The 16,364-nt window shown below is 46.4% G+C and overlaps 1 protein-coding gene across 3 annotated transcripts in view; it reads right to left on the bottom strand.

Moving 5' to 3' along the window:
* LOC103179424 (calcium-dependent secretion activator 2) overlaps window positions 1-16,364 on the bottom strand; it is a 104,304-nt gene that overhangs the window by 13,304 nt on the left and 74,636 nt on the right. Inside the window, exons 20-26 of one of the 3 annotated variants that reach the window (XM_007894716.2) lie at window positions 12,972-13,113; window positions 12,029-12,148; window positions 7,580-7,735; window positions 7,247-7,394; window positions 5,764-5,778; window positions 1,419-1,493; window positions 392-475 (exon numbers count right to left, since the gene is read on the bottom strand). In XM_007894716.2, the coding sequence (XP_007892907.2) occupies window positions 392-475; window positions 1,419-1,493; window positions 5,764-5,778; window positions 7,247-7,394; window positions 7,580-7,735; window positions 12,029-12,148; window positions 12,972-13,113 (740 nt within the window). The remainder of the gene's footprint in view (window positions 1-391; window positions 476-1,418; window positions 1,494-5,763; window positions 5,779-7,246; window positions 7,395-7,579; window positions 7,736-12,028; window positions 12,149-12,971; window positions 13,114-16,364) is intronic. The other 2 variants (XM_042335347.1, XM_042335348.1) reach the window with 2 other exon arrangements.

The raw sequence follows: 16,364 nt of genomic DNA, 5'->3' as shown, positions 1-16,364 counted from the left end.
CCTACAAACAGGCATGAAGTGAGTGAACGGCAGAAGGGACCTCGGTTTGATGTCTCATCTGAGGGCTTCCAGCATAGAGCTTGAATGCACAATCTTCTGACTCAAGAGGCAAGAGTGCAAGTGACTGAGTTAGACACACAATGAGAGCAATGAGCCAAGAGAGTTAGGAAAGCCAGAGGAGAGACAGTAGGGGAGCGGAGAATAAAGGGTGGCAACTGGCTGCCGTGTTTCACCCATAAAACACACAGTCCACTTCACAGTATATCCTGTGAAAAGCTCTGAGACATCTCAAGGATGTGGTAAAGTGCTATATCAAATACAAGGATTATTATTATTGTCTGAACAGGTATATATATATATACACATACACACCTTGAGTAGAAAGACTCACCGTGAAGGAGAGGATCGAGGAAAAGAAGGTCCCCTCATCGTACCTCGATAGTTTGGATAATACGCCTTCCAGCACTGAGACAAACTTTGCAGTTTGAAAAATAAAAAAAGAAAGTTAGTTGTTTTTTTGCACTCCATCTTTTTATTGAATTACACCGTGATTCGGGAATCATTTTGCACATGCTATCTCTGGGCTTGTTAGGTAAAGCATAATTCCTGTAACTGTGAGTCCATCACATTTGTGTCGCATCGCGTCATATAGCACCTCATACCCACTCTAACACTCAGCTGTTGAGCTTTTTTTTTAACTCAGTCTATAACCGGAACCTGCAGAAAGCAGAGCCCTCACAGGCTGTGTTATTGCTACATGTCAGAAGGGCTGAAATTCTCCTCAGTTTTCCATCTCTTGACAATACCAATGTCCAACGGATCAGGATCACAGTCACTACACTTGAGTTTAGGCTGGTACATAGCCTCGGGGGGAAGCAGATATCATTTTTTTTTATACTTCGGGCAGTAATCACACATTACAAGTAAAAGGCATTTTCTGCCCAGCTTCACCTTCACCACCCACACATACACCTCACCTTCAAGGGCAATCAATGGAGGGCAATCATAACCTTGTCTTTACTCAAACTCGAAGCTGTGTGGGGGGGATGGATGGATGAGGAGTGTTCCATATCATGAGTAGGAGCCCTGATTGACCTTCGCGACTCTTCCCCTCCGCCCCTCTTTCTCTTCATTCTTGAGTACATTGGGTATCACCACAGGGAACATCAAAGCTCCTCGCTCGATCTCCACCCAATGTTTTGACCCCAACTCACCACACAGCAGGAATCGATCCTGAGACCCTGCGATCTACATGGCTCATCAATGGTCCAGTCTGCACTTGCACCCACTGGGTCATTCGTGAAATCTCTACAGTGACTGGACAATCGTTACTCCAGAGGTGACAGGAACTGTGGAGGGTTAGGTGGTGGGGTAAGCTGAGGGTATGTGTGAAGGTAATGTGCTGTGATGCAACTCACCTTTGAGACGAGGAGGCTAATCATCTCTTTGAAGGTCTCCTCGATTAAGTCATCTACCTTTGAATGGTACTGCTGCTGTGTGGGTGAGAGAGAGAGAATGAGAGAGAAAAAAAAGAAAGAGCAAGAGAGAGAAATCATTCATCTCCGAGGGGGAAGCAAGAGGACTTTCTTTGTATATAGAACAGTGCTTCCTCCCATCTTAAACACAATTAAGAGACCATAATTAAGCACATCAAAAGAGTAAAACCTTGAACGCAGTTCCCCACCCAATAGTCTTTTCCATTCAGCCTGAAATCTTTCCCTATACACCGTTACGTTGAGCAGCTAACAGCACTATTATTTGGCTGAATTGAGCTGCAGACTTCATTCAAGACACAGGAATGTGAAGGATATCTTTTTTTTTGTCCGTTTTGCCTGCAATTATGAATACGCTTTTCTAAAGAACCGTCCGGTTCGGCGAGTGAAAGGCTTTGGAAGAAGACTGAATTAATGCATTTTTTTTATGTCTGCTGTCTCGCGTTGATAAAGTCATTGAAAAGCAGTTTCTGTGTGTGGGAAAGAAAAAGATTCTATTTGTTGGTCTGACAAGAGTCTAGTCCCTTTTCACATGCAGCGATGCTACAGCACGAGAAATGGAATTTGCGGGTGGATTGTTTTTAAATTGCCCTCAAAGCTGAAAAGCTTCCTAACAAAACTAGTACTTGATATTGATGCTGATTAACAAGCCATCTCCCACCATTGTGCTCTTTTTAAATTGAACAGCCCTGCTTCAAAATCAATATTGAGACAAAATCAAACAGGTTCCTTTATCTGAATAACTGTACTTTATTATACCTCCGCCTATGGCATACTCCGCTGTACTGGGATTGTCTAAAGGTGAGCGGGTGGAATTCAAAACTGAAATTTTTATCTATTGCTTCTTGTAAAGTTTAATTTGTCTCCAATTATTATTAGATTATTAGTTTATCTTCATTCCTCTCTGAGTGGGTGGAAGAGTGAGCTGAGATTCTTTCCACTCAGCTTCCATTAACCCGGGTTGTCCTAGCTGGACAAGCAATGGGAATGCTCTCAATAGCAAGTTATGTGGTTTTAGCTGGTTAGACTCCAGCAGTTACCCCAATGCACAGTCTGAGGTCTACAACCCTTGGCTTTCACCAACCTGCGTCTAATACTCTCCAGAATTAGGTAAGTAGGATACATTCCTCCGGGGAGAGTGTGAATTCCATTCTAGACACACACTGGAATTTCTATGAGTAGATGGTGTACATGGAACTCTCAGTCTCGTTTGGAGATTATTAAGCACGGTAAGAGATTTCCAAGTGTCACATGCACGGTGACCAGAAAACTAATTTCTAGTAAAAAGGGCGTCTAAAGTTGTTATAGCTTGGCCCTAAAACTCAGTCCTTTGCCAAGGTTCTGAATGGTCTGCTGCTCAGCACCAGTCAAATTGAACCTGAATCATTGATCCTTTGGCTTCTCCTTCCTACAGTGCTGAAGTGAGTCAGCCTGGCTCAGTCTCTCATACTTTCGTCTCTGAATCGTCAACAGAAGATTATGGGTTCAAACCCCACATCAGCACTAGGAACCCATAGGGTGACGCTTCAATGCAGTGCACAGGGAGCGCTGTCGGAGATATCGTCCTTCGGATGAGAAGTTAAACCGTGGTCGCATCTGCCTGTTTAAGATCCCATGGCACTATTCTAAAAGAGAAGGGAATTTCTTGCTCCCAGTGTCCTGGCTGACAATCTCAATCAAATAGGTGGCAGATGAAGTATAATGTAGGGAAGGGTGAGGTCATCCACCTAGGTGGCAAAAACAGGAGAGCAGATTATTTTTTAGAAGGGGAGAAACTCGATAGTGTTAGAGTTCAGAGGGTCTTGGATGTCCTTGCACACTAAAGTTGGTTTGCAGGTGCAGCAAGCAAATAGGAAGGCTAACGGTATGTTGGCATTTGTTACAAAAGGGTTAGAATATAAAGAGTAGGGAAGTCTTGCTGCAACTGTATAGGACCCTGGTGAGACGGCACATAGAGTATTGTGTGCAGTTTTGGTCTCATTATTTAAGAAAGGATGTACTCGCCTTGGAGGGGGTACAGGGTAGATTCACTAGGTTGGTCCCAGGGATGAGGGGGATGAGTTATGAGGATAGGTTGAGCAATTTAGGCCTATATTCTCTAGAATACAGAAGAATGAGAGGTGATCTTATAGAAACCTATAAGATTATTAAGGGGCACGACAGAAAAGACAGTGGGAGACTTTATCCTCTGGTTGGAGAAACTATAACCAGGGGTCACAGTCTTAAAATTAGGGATAAGCCCTTTCGCGCTGAGTTGAGAAAAAACTTCTTCACTCAGAGGGTAGTGAATTTATGGAATTCTCTACCCCAAATGACTGTAGATGCTCAGTCCTTGAACATATTCAAGACTGAGATTGATAGATTTCTTTTGGATAAAGGGATTAAGGGATACGGGGATAAGGCGGGTAGGTGGAGTTAGAATAGATCAGCCATGATCTTATTGAATGACGGGGCAGGCTAGAGGGGCCGAATGGCCTACTCCTGCTCCTAATTCTTATGTTCACAAGCGTTTTTGTGTTTCAGCAAAAAACTGCAACAATTAGGGGAGACTCTCTCATATTGAGAAATAATAATCCTTACATTTGATACAGCGCCTTATCATGTTAGAAGGACGTCTCAATGTGCTTCATAGGATTCATTGGACAGTGCAAAGACAATGTATTTTGTAGGACGGCACAGCAGCCAGTTTGCGCATAGCAACTTCCCACAAAACAGCCATAAAGTGAGTAGCCAATTTTATCTGGGGGATTGTCAGCCAGGACACCGGGAGGGAGAAACTCCTTCTCGTTTCCAATAGCGCCACGAGCAGGACACAGATGGGACCTTGATTTAACATTTCATCTGAAGGACGGCACCCCCAACTCCTCCAGCCCTTCACTGGAGCAGTGGACTACGAACTCAAAACCCTGACGTGGGTCTTGAACCCACAATGTTCTAACTCAGAGGCCAGAGTGCTCACCCAACTAAGATCCGCAGCTCAGCTTGAGGACCAGTGGAATGGAGATGAGGACAGTAAGGGGAGTGGGTCGCGAGGAGTGGAATGTGATTGTGGAGGTGGGAAAACCCCCGGGGTTTTCAGAGTGATGCCCTCACATGGAAACAGAATGCAGCAAGGTGTCAGAAATGGTAACAACAGGCAGTGTTAGAGGCCAGATTATTGTGTAAAGACACGTAGTCGGGGACAGACGGTAGAGCAATACATTAAAGCTTGATATTGCTCTTGGCAAAGGGCTGGGGATTGAATGAACTGCTTCCTATAACACATTGTTATGTTATTATTTCCATCACTGCAGGGTTTGCTTTCATCCTTTCCCAGCTTTCTGACCTAGCGACATGCCTCACGCAGAGAATGGGTGATCTGAAATTCTGTCACCGAGACACCCTTGGATTCAGTGCAACTCACAATACGTTTATTCGGACAAGTCATTAAACTGAGGTTGGGATCGCGGGTAGATGGAGAGCAGTAGATTTAGACAGCTTCAGTATAGAATCAGAAATCAGCACACCAATAACAACAATGACTTGCATTTACACAGCGCCCTTCACGCAGGATAGCATCTCGGGGCGCTTAATAATGGCGGAGGTTGACCCTGAGTCGGGGAGAGGGGAGATGACCATGGGTACTGTTGAATAGGAAGGTCTTCAGGAGTGATCTGAAGATGGACAAGAAGAACAAGGCAGAGGGATTGAGACAGAGAGTTTCAGAGTCTCGGGGCATAGTGGCTGAAAGCACAGCCACTGATGGTGGAGCGCAGGGGACAAGGGGTATGCAGGAGGCCGGAGCTGGCTGAGTGAAGGGGATGGGTAGTGGAGTGGGGCGTGAGCAAGTTGGAGAGGTCGTAGAGTGTCAGGCCGTGAACTGATTCATAAGTGTGAGGATCTTGAAATTGATCCGTTCTGCAACAGGGAGCCAATGGAGCCTGGCAAGCAGTGGGGTGACAGTGGTATGGAGTTTGGACACCAAACCCAGTTAACTAACAAGCACAGATGGGACTTTGGTTTAACATCTCATCAAAAAACTACATCTCCGAAAACGCAGCATTCTCTCCAGTACTATGTTGGAGCATCAGCTGAGACTGTGAGCTCAGAGTCCCCAACATGGGCTTGAACCTTCTGATCCAGAAGCACTAAGTGAGCCACGCTGATATCTATCCTGAGAGGAGAACTACAGACTGGGCCTTGATTAATTTTGACCATGGAAAGGGAAGTACGTCACCAAAAGGTACAATCTGTGAGCGTTGGTAATAATAGACAAAAGATCAGCACTTACCCATTGCTTACTAAACTGGAGCGGCGAATGAGCACAACAAAGTGTAACATGGGAAGAAGAACAGACAGTGATGAGCGAAAGTAAATCAAAGTCATCCCGCAAAATAACCATCAGCCGCATGAAAGGGGTAAAATAAAATTGCGTTGGATTATGAAAACACAAAGTCCAACAAATGGGAGACGTGCACACACACACACACACACACACAAATAGCAACAACTTGCATTTTTAAGCGCCCTTACGCAGAATAGCGTCCACACTCACACATACACACACACAACACATCTGACGTGACAAGCAATGGTAGGTGCCCACTCACCACTGAGCCTCACCACCAGGGTTGACGTAAATTCCAGTAGCTCCCACCACACCTCCACCCCGCGAAGATCAAATTCAAGATCCTTGCTTTCCAATCGCTCTACAACCTCACCCTCACCCTATCTCTCGAACCCCCGGAAAACGACTGCATCCGCCACTCAGTTGGATATCACCCTGCTTCATATTCCCCTGCCCCCACCATCAGGGGAGTGAGCTTTTAGCTGCAGAGATCACCACAGTCACAACCCAAGAATTAGGTTACTGCTGTGAACCCACCCACCCACCCCATGCAATTGACAATTTCTGACTATAATTATAATAATCCTTGCACCTCACAGGATGTACTGTAAAGTGGATTCACCGTGTATTTTATGGGCAAAATACAGCAGCCAGCTTGCAGATAGCAATGTCCTACAAAAAGCCATGGAGCAAGTGACCAATTTTTATTTGGCGGATTTGTTGGCTAGTAGAATGGGAGAAACTCCCTTATCTTTTTCGAATAGTGCCATGGGATCTTTAATGTCCACCTGAACGGGCATAGCAAGGCTTTGGCTTGCATCTCATCCAAAGGATGGCACCTCTGGCAATGCAACACACTCCCAGCACTCCATTGGAGTGACAGCTCATACTACATTTTTCCAAATCCCAATGTAGGGCTTGAACCCATAACTTTCTGAGTCAGAGGGAAGACTGCCAGGCTGATTTGATATTGGGCCTTATCCACTGCACACTTCAAAGTCCCACAAAAAGCCATGAAGTGAATGAACAACTTTATCTTGGAGGGCAATTGTCAGCCTGGACACCGGGAGAGAGAAACTCCCTTCTCTTTTCCAATAGTCCGAATTTTCTGTTCACTCACAAAAAACACAATCATTAAGCTTTACAGTGAACCTTGTGAAGCACGTTGAGACATCCTCCCACCCAATGTGATATGGTGCTATATCGAATACAATATTTATTATTATAATCTTTAACATCCACCTGAAGATAAGCAGACGAGCCCTTGGTTAAATATCTCATCTGAAGGATGGAACCTGCGACAATGCAGCCTGCACTATGAACTCAGCATCCTGATGTGGAGCTTGAACCCACAATCTCCTGACCCAGAGGTGAGAGTGTGAGTGACTGAGCCGGGCTAACAGGTAGAATTGACAGACAGTCCTACCTCTTGTGCTCCGTTCAGCAGGCAGAGTTTGGTGCACTGTTTCTTGGCATCGATAAGCACATTGAACATGGTGCAGACACCTGCCGGAACTCTCCAGTCTGTCGATCTGCTCATTTTCTGCAGCCTTAACTCAAATGCTGCCCTTGTCCTGGTCAACCAGAATTACAAGAGCAGGGTTATTCTGCACCTCTGCCATTACGCCAGCATTACTGTACACACACACACCTGTATACACAGTCTGTACACGCGCACACCTCTATACACAGCCTATACAACTTCACGCCTCTATACACAGTGCATACGCACGCACATCTAAACAGTCTGTACACCTACCTTTTTACACAGGCCTCGATCATGTCACTGGCCATGAGCTTGAGCCTCTGGTCCAGGTGCTGGGAGAATTCGGGTTCTGGCCAGTGCAGATCATAAACGAATATCTGCAAGGCGTCCAGCTTCCAGAAAAGATCCTCTGAGGTGGAGGAACCGTTCCTGGAGGGGAGGGGGAGGGAGACCAATACCAGAGTGAGACCAGTGTGACCCCTTTGGCAGCCGCAAGGGCTGGAGAAACACAGAGATAGCACTTGCAGAGAGAGCAGCCACAGACTAGGATGCATGCAAGGTTGGGGGAGGCAAGAAGAATGGCTCAACACAAGAGGCCTCTGCTAGGAGAGAAACAGACTGGATGTGGGCAGCTCAATCCCAATCAAACAGCGGGAGGTTTGATTTGCCTTTCCATCATCAGGACGACGTCTCAAAACACTTTGCAGGATTCACTGTCAAGTGCCATGACTGCGTGTTTGAAGGGAACCTAGCAGCCAATTTGTGCACAGCGACGTCGAAGGTGTTCCTTCGGATGAGATGTTAAGCCAAATTCCCATCCGTGCCTGTTCAGGTGGGAGTTAAACATCCTATGCCGCTTTTGGAAAAGGGAAGCAAGTTTCTTTCTCCCGATGCTCTGGTCGCCAATCCCTCAGATAACATCACTGTGTGCAAATTCATTAATTTCATGGCTGTTTGTGGGAGACGTTGGTATGTGCAAACTGGCTGCAGTGTTTGCCCACACAGTAAATACTTGAAGTGCTTTGAAACATCAGTGATGTGATAAATCATGATATCAAATGCAAGAAATATTTTATTTGATGCTCAACAGAATTTATAGCATCGTCCCAGGAGAATGAAAGAAAAAGTCAAAAAGGCAGAGTGAGCGGGAAAGTGTGAATGAGAAAGAAAGGGTATGTGAGAGATAGAGAAAGTCAGAGCAAGGAAGTGTGGTAGACAAGATAGAGAAGAGAAAGGGCTGGCACAGTGGAGCACTGTAGTGACAGTATAACTGGCATTGGAACAAATTTCCATCAACACTGCAGCCAACGTGTCCTTTGAGTGATGTCCAGTTATCTGCAGTGTCTGGTTATCCGCACTGTCAGATCTGTCAGGGATCGTGGTGACTATCCGTGACTGTGTACAATTGATAGGACCATAACGGGAAGAAGAATGGTTCTTGGACGATTAAACAACATGAACGGAAACGGGAGAAAACAAAAACCACCGGCGATTGTGTGAAAGAAAAATAAAGGAGCAAGGCCGGGCAGGCTATTGAGAAGCAGCTGTGAGGGGATTAAAGGATTAACTCTACAAACAGGGCCAGTCAAACACTCATACATTCACGGCTCTGTCGGTCAAGATGTCGTGCTTTGAATTCATGATTAGAGGGTGCGTGGGTCATTATTGGGAGATGCCCTGGTCTCACAGCAACCCATGGCCTCTGTGACCATCAATCTATTCATCTCAGCCCAGCCCTGAGCGAGGAGTTAGCTCGCACAGAACTGGCCCGCACCTGGGGCCAGTTTGGAGCTCGATGTCAACACATCCCGACCTCCATTTGCAGAGACGTAGACATGTTCCACAAGGCTTCAGGTGGGAGGGAACAACTGGTAACCACAGTCACAACCTAAGTATTAGGTTACTGCTGTCAACATCTCCCCTAATGCCATTGGCAATTTTTGACTTTAATAATTATAGTAATCTTTGCATTTAATATCACTCTTCTCATGTCACATCAGTCTCAAAATACTTCACAGGATTTATATTATAATAATCCTTTGCATTTGATATAGTGCTGTATCGCATCGTTGAGACGTCTCAAAGCACTTCCCAGAATATACTGTAAAGTGGATTGACTGTGTATTTGTGGGCAAAACATGGCAGGGTCCCACAAACAGTCGTGGTTTGAGTTTTTTTGAGGGATTAGGCATTTTTACCTCCAGAAAGCGATCTGCCAATTGAACAACAACCAGGTTCTTACGTAGTGCTAGGTAAACAGGCGTATGAATTAAGGAAACCTACCTAAGGTTTCGCCCCACCTGGGATTCGAATCCGGGTCTTAGCATGCTTGCAAAGGCAAGCATGCTAAACCACTACGCTATGGGACTCCACATTTACCGTAAAGTGTAGTGATTGAGTGTTTTGTAAGTGAATGCAGCAGCCAATTTGTGCACAGCAACAACCCCCTGAAGTAAGTGACCCATTTTATTTGGGGGATGTCAGGCAGGAACCGGGAGAGAGAAATTTGCTTCTCTTTTCCACAGTGTTATGGGTGGTATCTTTAACGTCCACCTGAACAGGCACAGAAGGGGAACTCGGTTTAAGATCTTATCCGACAATGTGGTGCTAGGGGTGCTCCCACCCCTAGCACTGTATGGGTCTGTTGAGACTATCCGACGTGGGCTTGACTCAGAGGCAAGAGCGCTGCCGACTTGGTGTTATTAGAAATCCAGTGTCCAGGATTCTCTGGCTGGTGGCGGAGACATTGACTGCGTTCCAATCGAGAGCGACAACTGGTGGGTAAAATAACTTGCCTTTGCCAGGTGCCAGCTTTTGTACCAGCAAGGTAAGAGTTCGACCCTGGTTTTCTATGGCCACATGTACAAAAAACAATGAGCTTCCTGAGAAACCTTTAATCCCCTGAGAATTAAACCCACACCCACTCAGACGGCGCTCGGCTCTGTTGCACATTCCCGGCAATTAAATTAAATACAAAGCAATCAATTTGCTTGCAAAACAAAACACCTTGCAAAACAACATGGAACTGCGCAGACAAAGGAAACGCAGCGAGCATCTGCACACGCATTCAAACACCCGCGGTGTCAACTCCCAACGAGACAGTGCAAGCTGAGAGCTGTGCTTGGGGCGGATTGAAGGTGTCGGATGGCAGAAAGCAGGGCCAGCTAACGTTCGGCCAATGCCATACTCTGAAACAGCCAGAAGTCACTGTCCGCTGCAAACTGTGGAGAGTGCCGGGGCCGTGCTTGGCTGTTGGTATCTTGGGACCACCATTCGCGCCAAACCGGCCACACAAAATTCTACCCAGTCTCAGCCCGCAGGACCGCTCGCTCCCTTATGATGTTTCAGACCAATGCCATACGGAATTTGGGTAAAGACCTGAAATAGGGGCTTAATTAGAGAACCCAGCTTTCTGCGGCTCCTGGAAGCATCCAAAAAGCTGCCTCCGCATCCCGTGCAAATATCTCCGGTTTATTTTGTCACCCAGGTGTCTGACACATGCAAAAATCAATCACCGTGATCAGCACGGTGTCTATCCCACATGGAGACTCCTCACAGTGATCAGCCGGTTGTCTGATTCATGTGGAAACCCATTACGGTGATCAGCGGGTGTCTGAAACACAAAAAAACCCGGCGCGGACTGGTCGGATGGAGGGATAAATTGTAAATCACTGTACACATTCTGTGTTGTAGAGGAGAGCTCGCTGCAAGCTGTCCACACTGTTTTGATTAGTGATCTTCCTGTACAGGAAGTGGCTGCGTTAAGCTCAGTAATTATGTGGAACAGCTGTAGAGAGAGGCACTGAGCCACAAAACAGTGGTGTGGTTTCAGCTTCCAGACAATTAGCACAGGATTTAGGCTTCCCATTTCTGTACAGCAACAGCACACCCCGCTGCCAATTTCTCACCACTCCCTCACTGTTCCCAAAGCTTTTTGTGCCAACATCATGTCTTAAACAGGAGAACTAAATAGTCACCTCTTTGGACCTGTTTCTAGGACCCATACTGCAGTAGCGACTTTGAAAAGAGAGATCAGGAAATGCTGAGACCTTAGCTGTCCGGTTGGCTCACTCACACTCACACCTCTGAGTCAGGAGGTTGTGGGTCAAGCTCCAAAGTCAGGGACTTTGAGCTCACAGTCTAGGCTGATGCTCCAGTACAGTGCTATTCGGATCATCTCCAAAAAGCCATTGATCCTAATCCCAAAGCCTTACTCTTTCTCCATTCCCTCTAATCCCTTCCCTCTATGTGTGCTGAAGCTCTAGTGCAGTGCTAGGGAGAACATTGCATTGTCGGAGGTGCCACCCTTCAGATGCGACGTTAAACCGAGCTCCTGTTTGTGCCTGTTCAGGTGGATGTTAAAGATCCCGCAACACTTTGGAAAAGAGAAGGGAATTTATCTCTTCCGGTGTCCTAGTTAACAATTCCCCAGATAAAATTGTCCATCCATTTCATGGCTGTTTGTGGGACGTTGCTGAGGGCGAATTGGCTGATGCGCTTGCCTAGAAAATACACAGTCATTGCACTTACAGTGAATCTTGTGTAGTGCTTTGAGACATCCTCCTGACGTGAATAGCACTGTATCAAATGTAAGGATTATTGTTATCACTGTAACAACCATGCACACACACACACACATACAGCAGACAAGCAAATGTGCAGATCATGCAAATCTTTCACTGGCATGCAGCTCGGCCACTTCATGAATTGGTGTATACACACGTGGAATCAGATAGAGAGGCCATCCACAAGGGGGCGGAAAAGCTAGGCATTTGCGGCAGGTTAAGAGGCAGGCTCGGGACCTTGGGTAGGCTCATGTTAGCAAGGTTATTGGTCAGGTTCCTGCAGGAAAGAGAATCAGGACAATGTCAGAGTATGGACGGCACAGTGAGAGCAGATTCCACATCAGAGGGGTGATGGAGTGAGGGGTCAGAGAGCGACGGAGTGAGCGAGTGAGCAAGTGAGAGGAGACTCACCTATGCGAGAAGTGAGAGAACGAGGAATAAGGGAGGTACTGAGTGAGATTGAAGGAGTGAGAGAGGGAGGGAGTGGGGTAGCAATGGAGTGAGACTTTCACCCTGTGAGGGAATGAGAGGAGACTCATCTAAGTGAGGGGCAAGGGAGCGAGTTCATGAGAGAGGGTGAAGAGATTCGCCCATGGAAGAAGTGAGGGAGCAAGAGCACGTGAGGGAGTGATGGAGTGAGAGTGACAGAGAGATTGAGAGAGTGAGAGAACAAGGGAGTGAGAGCATGAGAGAGGGAGGGAACAAGGGACGGAGGGAAAGAGTGAGGAGAGGTGAGGGATTCTGATTTGTAAAAGGCAATTTCAGGACAGACACCAGGAAGATCCTCTATACCCAGAGATTAACTAACGGTTGGCACAGGGTTCCCAGGAAGGGTGGGTTGAAACTAGGACACTGGGACTCATTTAAAAAGCAGCTTGATGCTGTGATGGGGGTGCTGGTAAGGTGGGTGTTCTGGAGGGATGAGATCAGATGGGTTGAGGGGTCTTCTTCATCCGGACTGATCTTGTGACTGCATAATGAAGGAGCCTGAGATTCTATGTTGCTCTCTTGTTTTGTTGAAGAGTGCCCCACCCTGCGCACACGCCCACACGCTTTCTCGAGGGTGACTGTTATGGTTTTTGTACCAGAGAAACACTCACTTGACTGGGTGCCACGCCTCTTGTTCGAAGCCCTTGTGGATAGACTGTGCGATGGCCGATTCCATCAGGTCGATGTAACGCACCACCAGGGGGACAAAACTCTCTTGCAAGTGATTGTGAAACTTCCCGTTACATAAATGGGCTTCAGGAGAAACAGAGGGAATTAAATTCATTAATGAATAAATAATCCTGGCATCTGTGACACAGTGCCTTTTCATGTCAAGAGGACTTCCCAAAGCGCTTCACAGGTCCGCATGTGAGGGGCTTTGGCAAACACTGTGAGGTAGGCTCTGCCTCTACGGTGCTTAGTGATAGGTCAGTGTTGGCAGGAACTCTCCCTCCCTGTAGCTGCTCCCTATATTTGCCACATGACCATCTCAATGCTTGATCCTGGACTTTACAAATGCATTGGAGGAAGCCTCTCCCGTTGCATCCCCAGGAGTTCAGAACCACAAAGAAGGACTGGTTGCTCACAAGTCTTATACACCACAAGCTTAACCTGCATTGGGTCCTTGTTGTCCTTGAAGACAGACAAGATGAAACAGTAAAAGCACACCAAAGTGCGGTCAGAAAACCAATTTTCTTGACTGAAACTATTACTATTGTGTGGGCAACAAGAGACACTGTGATTATAGCAACTGCCATACCTGCCGAGGGATACTTTGGCTAAAAAGCTCCAGTCACGGTGTCTCCAACTCAGCTTCCAAAGCTCGGCATTAAGCACAGTAATGCCCTGGGCGAGCGTGAGGGACTTTCTCGTCAGGAGGACACCTCGAAGCGCTTCACAGGATTTTACCATAAAGTCTAGCTTCCCTGAACAAAGAAATAAAGTGGTGGTTGCTGCTGCTATTGTGATTGTGTATTTTGTGGGCGAAATGCAGCTGCCAATCTGCGCACAGCAACATCCCTTCAGTGGGGTGGGGGGGTGGGTGGAATTGTTGGGGACAGTGGGGAGTCAGAAACTCCCTTTTCTTTTCCAATAATGATAATAATATAGCACTGCGGGATGTTTAAAGTCCATCTGAACAGGCACAAATGGGGCCTTGGTCTCATCTGTAAGGCACAATAGTCGAAATGGCCTTTTTCTGTGTTGTAAATCTCAATGCCATCATAACTGCTGAGCTAACAGACAAGCTCATTGATTCCTCACAGTTTCCACCTTCTCTGTTTTGCTTATTACCTAGCACCTAGCAGGACAGCATGCAGGACCTGAGCCCACAGTGCTAATTTATGTGCAATGAGGTTTCTGTGCACAGATGTCTGACTAGGAACACTTCGCACATCTGGCAGGTATTGCAGCTTCTCTGTATAGTGAGCTAATTATTGGCAACATGAGAAACATTCATGGATCTTTATTGGCATTTGCTATGTCACAAGGCTGATTTGGTTAAGGGAGGTCCTTTGCCCCATCCCTCCCCATTGCCTGTCCAACCGGTATCCCATCACAGCATCGAGCTGCTTTTTAAACGAGTCCCAGTGTCCTGGCCTCAACCATCCTTACTGGAACCCTGTTCCAGTTGTCAATTATCTGTTGGTGAAGAAAAACCTCCTAATATCTGTCCTGAAGTTTCCCTTTACAATTCTTTACAAACCTGTGTTGTCTTGTTCTATGTCTGAGTGCGTGCTAAAGTATTGATCTGGGTTTACCTTTTCAATCCCGTTTAACATTTTATATACCTCTATGAAGTCTCATCTAAGTCATATTATCTCAAGATTAAGGAGCCCTAGCTTGTCAATTGTTGCTCATTCCTCTAGGACTGGGGATCATCCTTGTTGCTCTCCTCTGCTGAGCACTAGAGTATAATGTGTTACATGAATGAAACTTGTTGATGATCTAACTACACACAGAGAAACATCACCAGAGTATCCAAACCAGACTGAGATTCAACATTTGTACACCACATACTCATAGAAATTTCCCTGTGGCTGGATTGGAATGCGCACTCTCTCCCTCGAGGGATGCATCCTGCTTGCTTAATTCCCGGAGAGTATTTGGCACAGGTTGCGAAGAGTCAAGGCTCTGGGATAACTGCTGGAGTCTAACCAGCTACAACTGCATGGCTTTCCATTGAGATTACTATCTGGCAAGCTTCCCGCTGCTTGTCTAGCTAGGACCACCCTACCCATTAGGGCTTTGGTTTGCAGGGTTAACAGAAGCTGAGTGGGAAGAGTCCCTGCCCTCAGTGAGAGGCCTACCCTTCCAAGTCCCGGCAGTGAGCCAGACTGTCATCAGCAGTGCCCTGGAGTACTGAGGAACCAATTGGCTAAAGACCATCACAGAGGGATTGCTCGATTCTGACATTTCATTGCCAAGCATATCACTTGGAGGCAGTTCAGTTTTAAGATATAAGGTCTAAGCTCTGAGCTCTCAGCTCACTTCAGCTCTAACTGCTTACATTCTCCCATCCACTCTGGAGGATAGTTACTAGTTGGTCATTTGACATCTGACAAGAGTAAGTTTGAGCCCGCACTAGGTGGATGGTAGGTACCAGGAACTTCTGCGAACTTCCCGGTAGGCAACACAGCTCAGCATGAAATATATGAAAGCATTGCCACCATCTTCCTATCCAAGCCTCAGACACACATCCCTTCCTCCCATTGGAGAGCCGGAGCATAAGCAGCAACTACTTACCTCTCTCCAAACCAATCAGGGTGGAGTTCAAATGCTCGATATAAGAATATTTGTTCACGAACTCCAGTAACGCCTTCCAGCAGCTGTTGTTTGACTGCATTTAATTCCCCAAAACCAGTTTGACACTGTCCTCTTTTGGTAACTACGACAATTACCCAGTTTGGTTGTCAGGAATAATAATCTTTATATTTGATACAGTACCTAATCACATTTGATAGGACTTACTGTAAAGTGCATTTTCTGGGTGAACGGGGAGGCCAATTTGCACACAGCCACGTCCCCACAACAGCCATGAAGTAAGAGATTAATCTTATCTGTGGGATTGTTGGCCAGGACACCAGGAGAGAGAAACTCCCTTCGCTTTTTCAATAGCGCCACAGGATCTTTAACGTCCTCCTGAACAGACACAGATAGGACCTTGGTTTAACGTCTCATCTATAGGATGGCAACTCTGACAATGCAGCACTGCTTTGGAGCGTTAGTATAGACTATATCAGTTCCAAGTCCCAAGATGGGGCTTAAACCCACACCTATCTGACTCAGATCCGAGAATACTACTGACTGAGCCAGGCTTGCACATGGCTCAGACTATTTGTGGGACGCTGCTGCGCGTAAATTGTCTGCTGCGCATTCATACAAAACAGTCACTGTGAAGAACTTTGAGATGTCCTACTGACGTGAAAGGCTCTGTATGAAATGCAAGCATTATTGTGATTATTATTAATTGTTACCTTGTGAATAATTGGTCTTTAATGAACTTG

This window comes from Callorhinchus milii, unplaced genomic scaffold (assembly GCF_018977255.1).
Source record: "Callorhinchus milii isolate IMCB2004 unplaced genomic scaffold, IMCB_Cmil_1.0 Scaffold5, whole genome shotgun sequence".
Classification (NCBI taxonomy): Eukaryota; Metazoa; Chordata; class Chondrichthyes; order Chimaeriformes; family Callorhinchidae; genus Callorhinchus; species Callorhinchus milii.
This window is presented reverse-complemented; position numbering and strand designations above follow the sequence as displayed.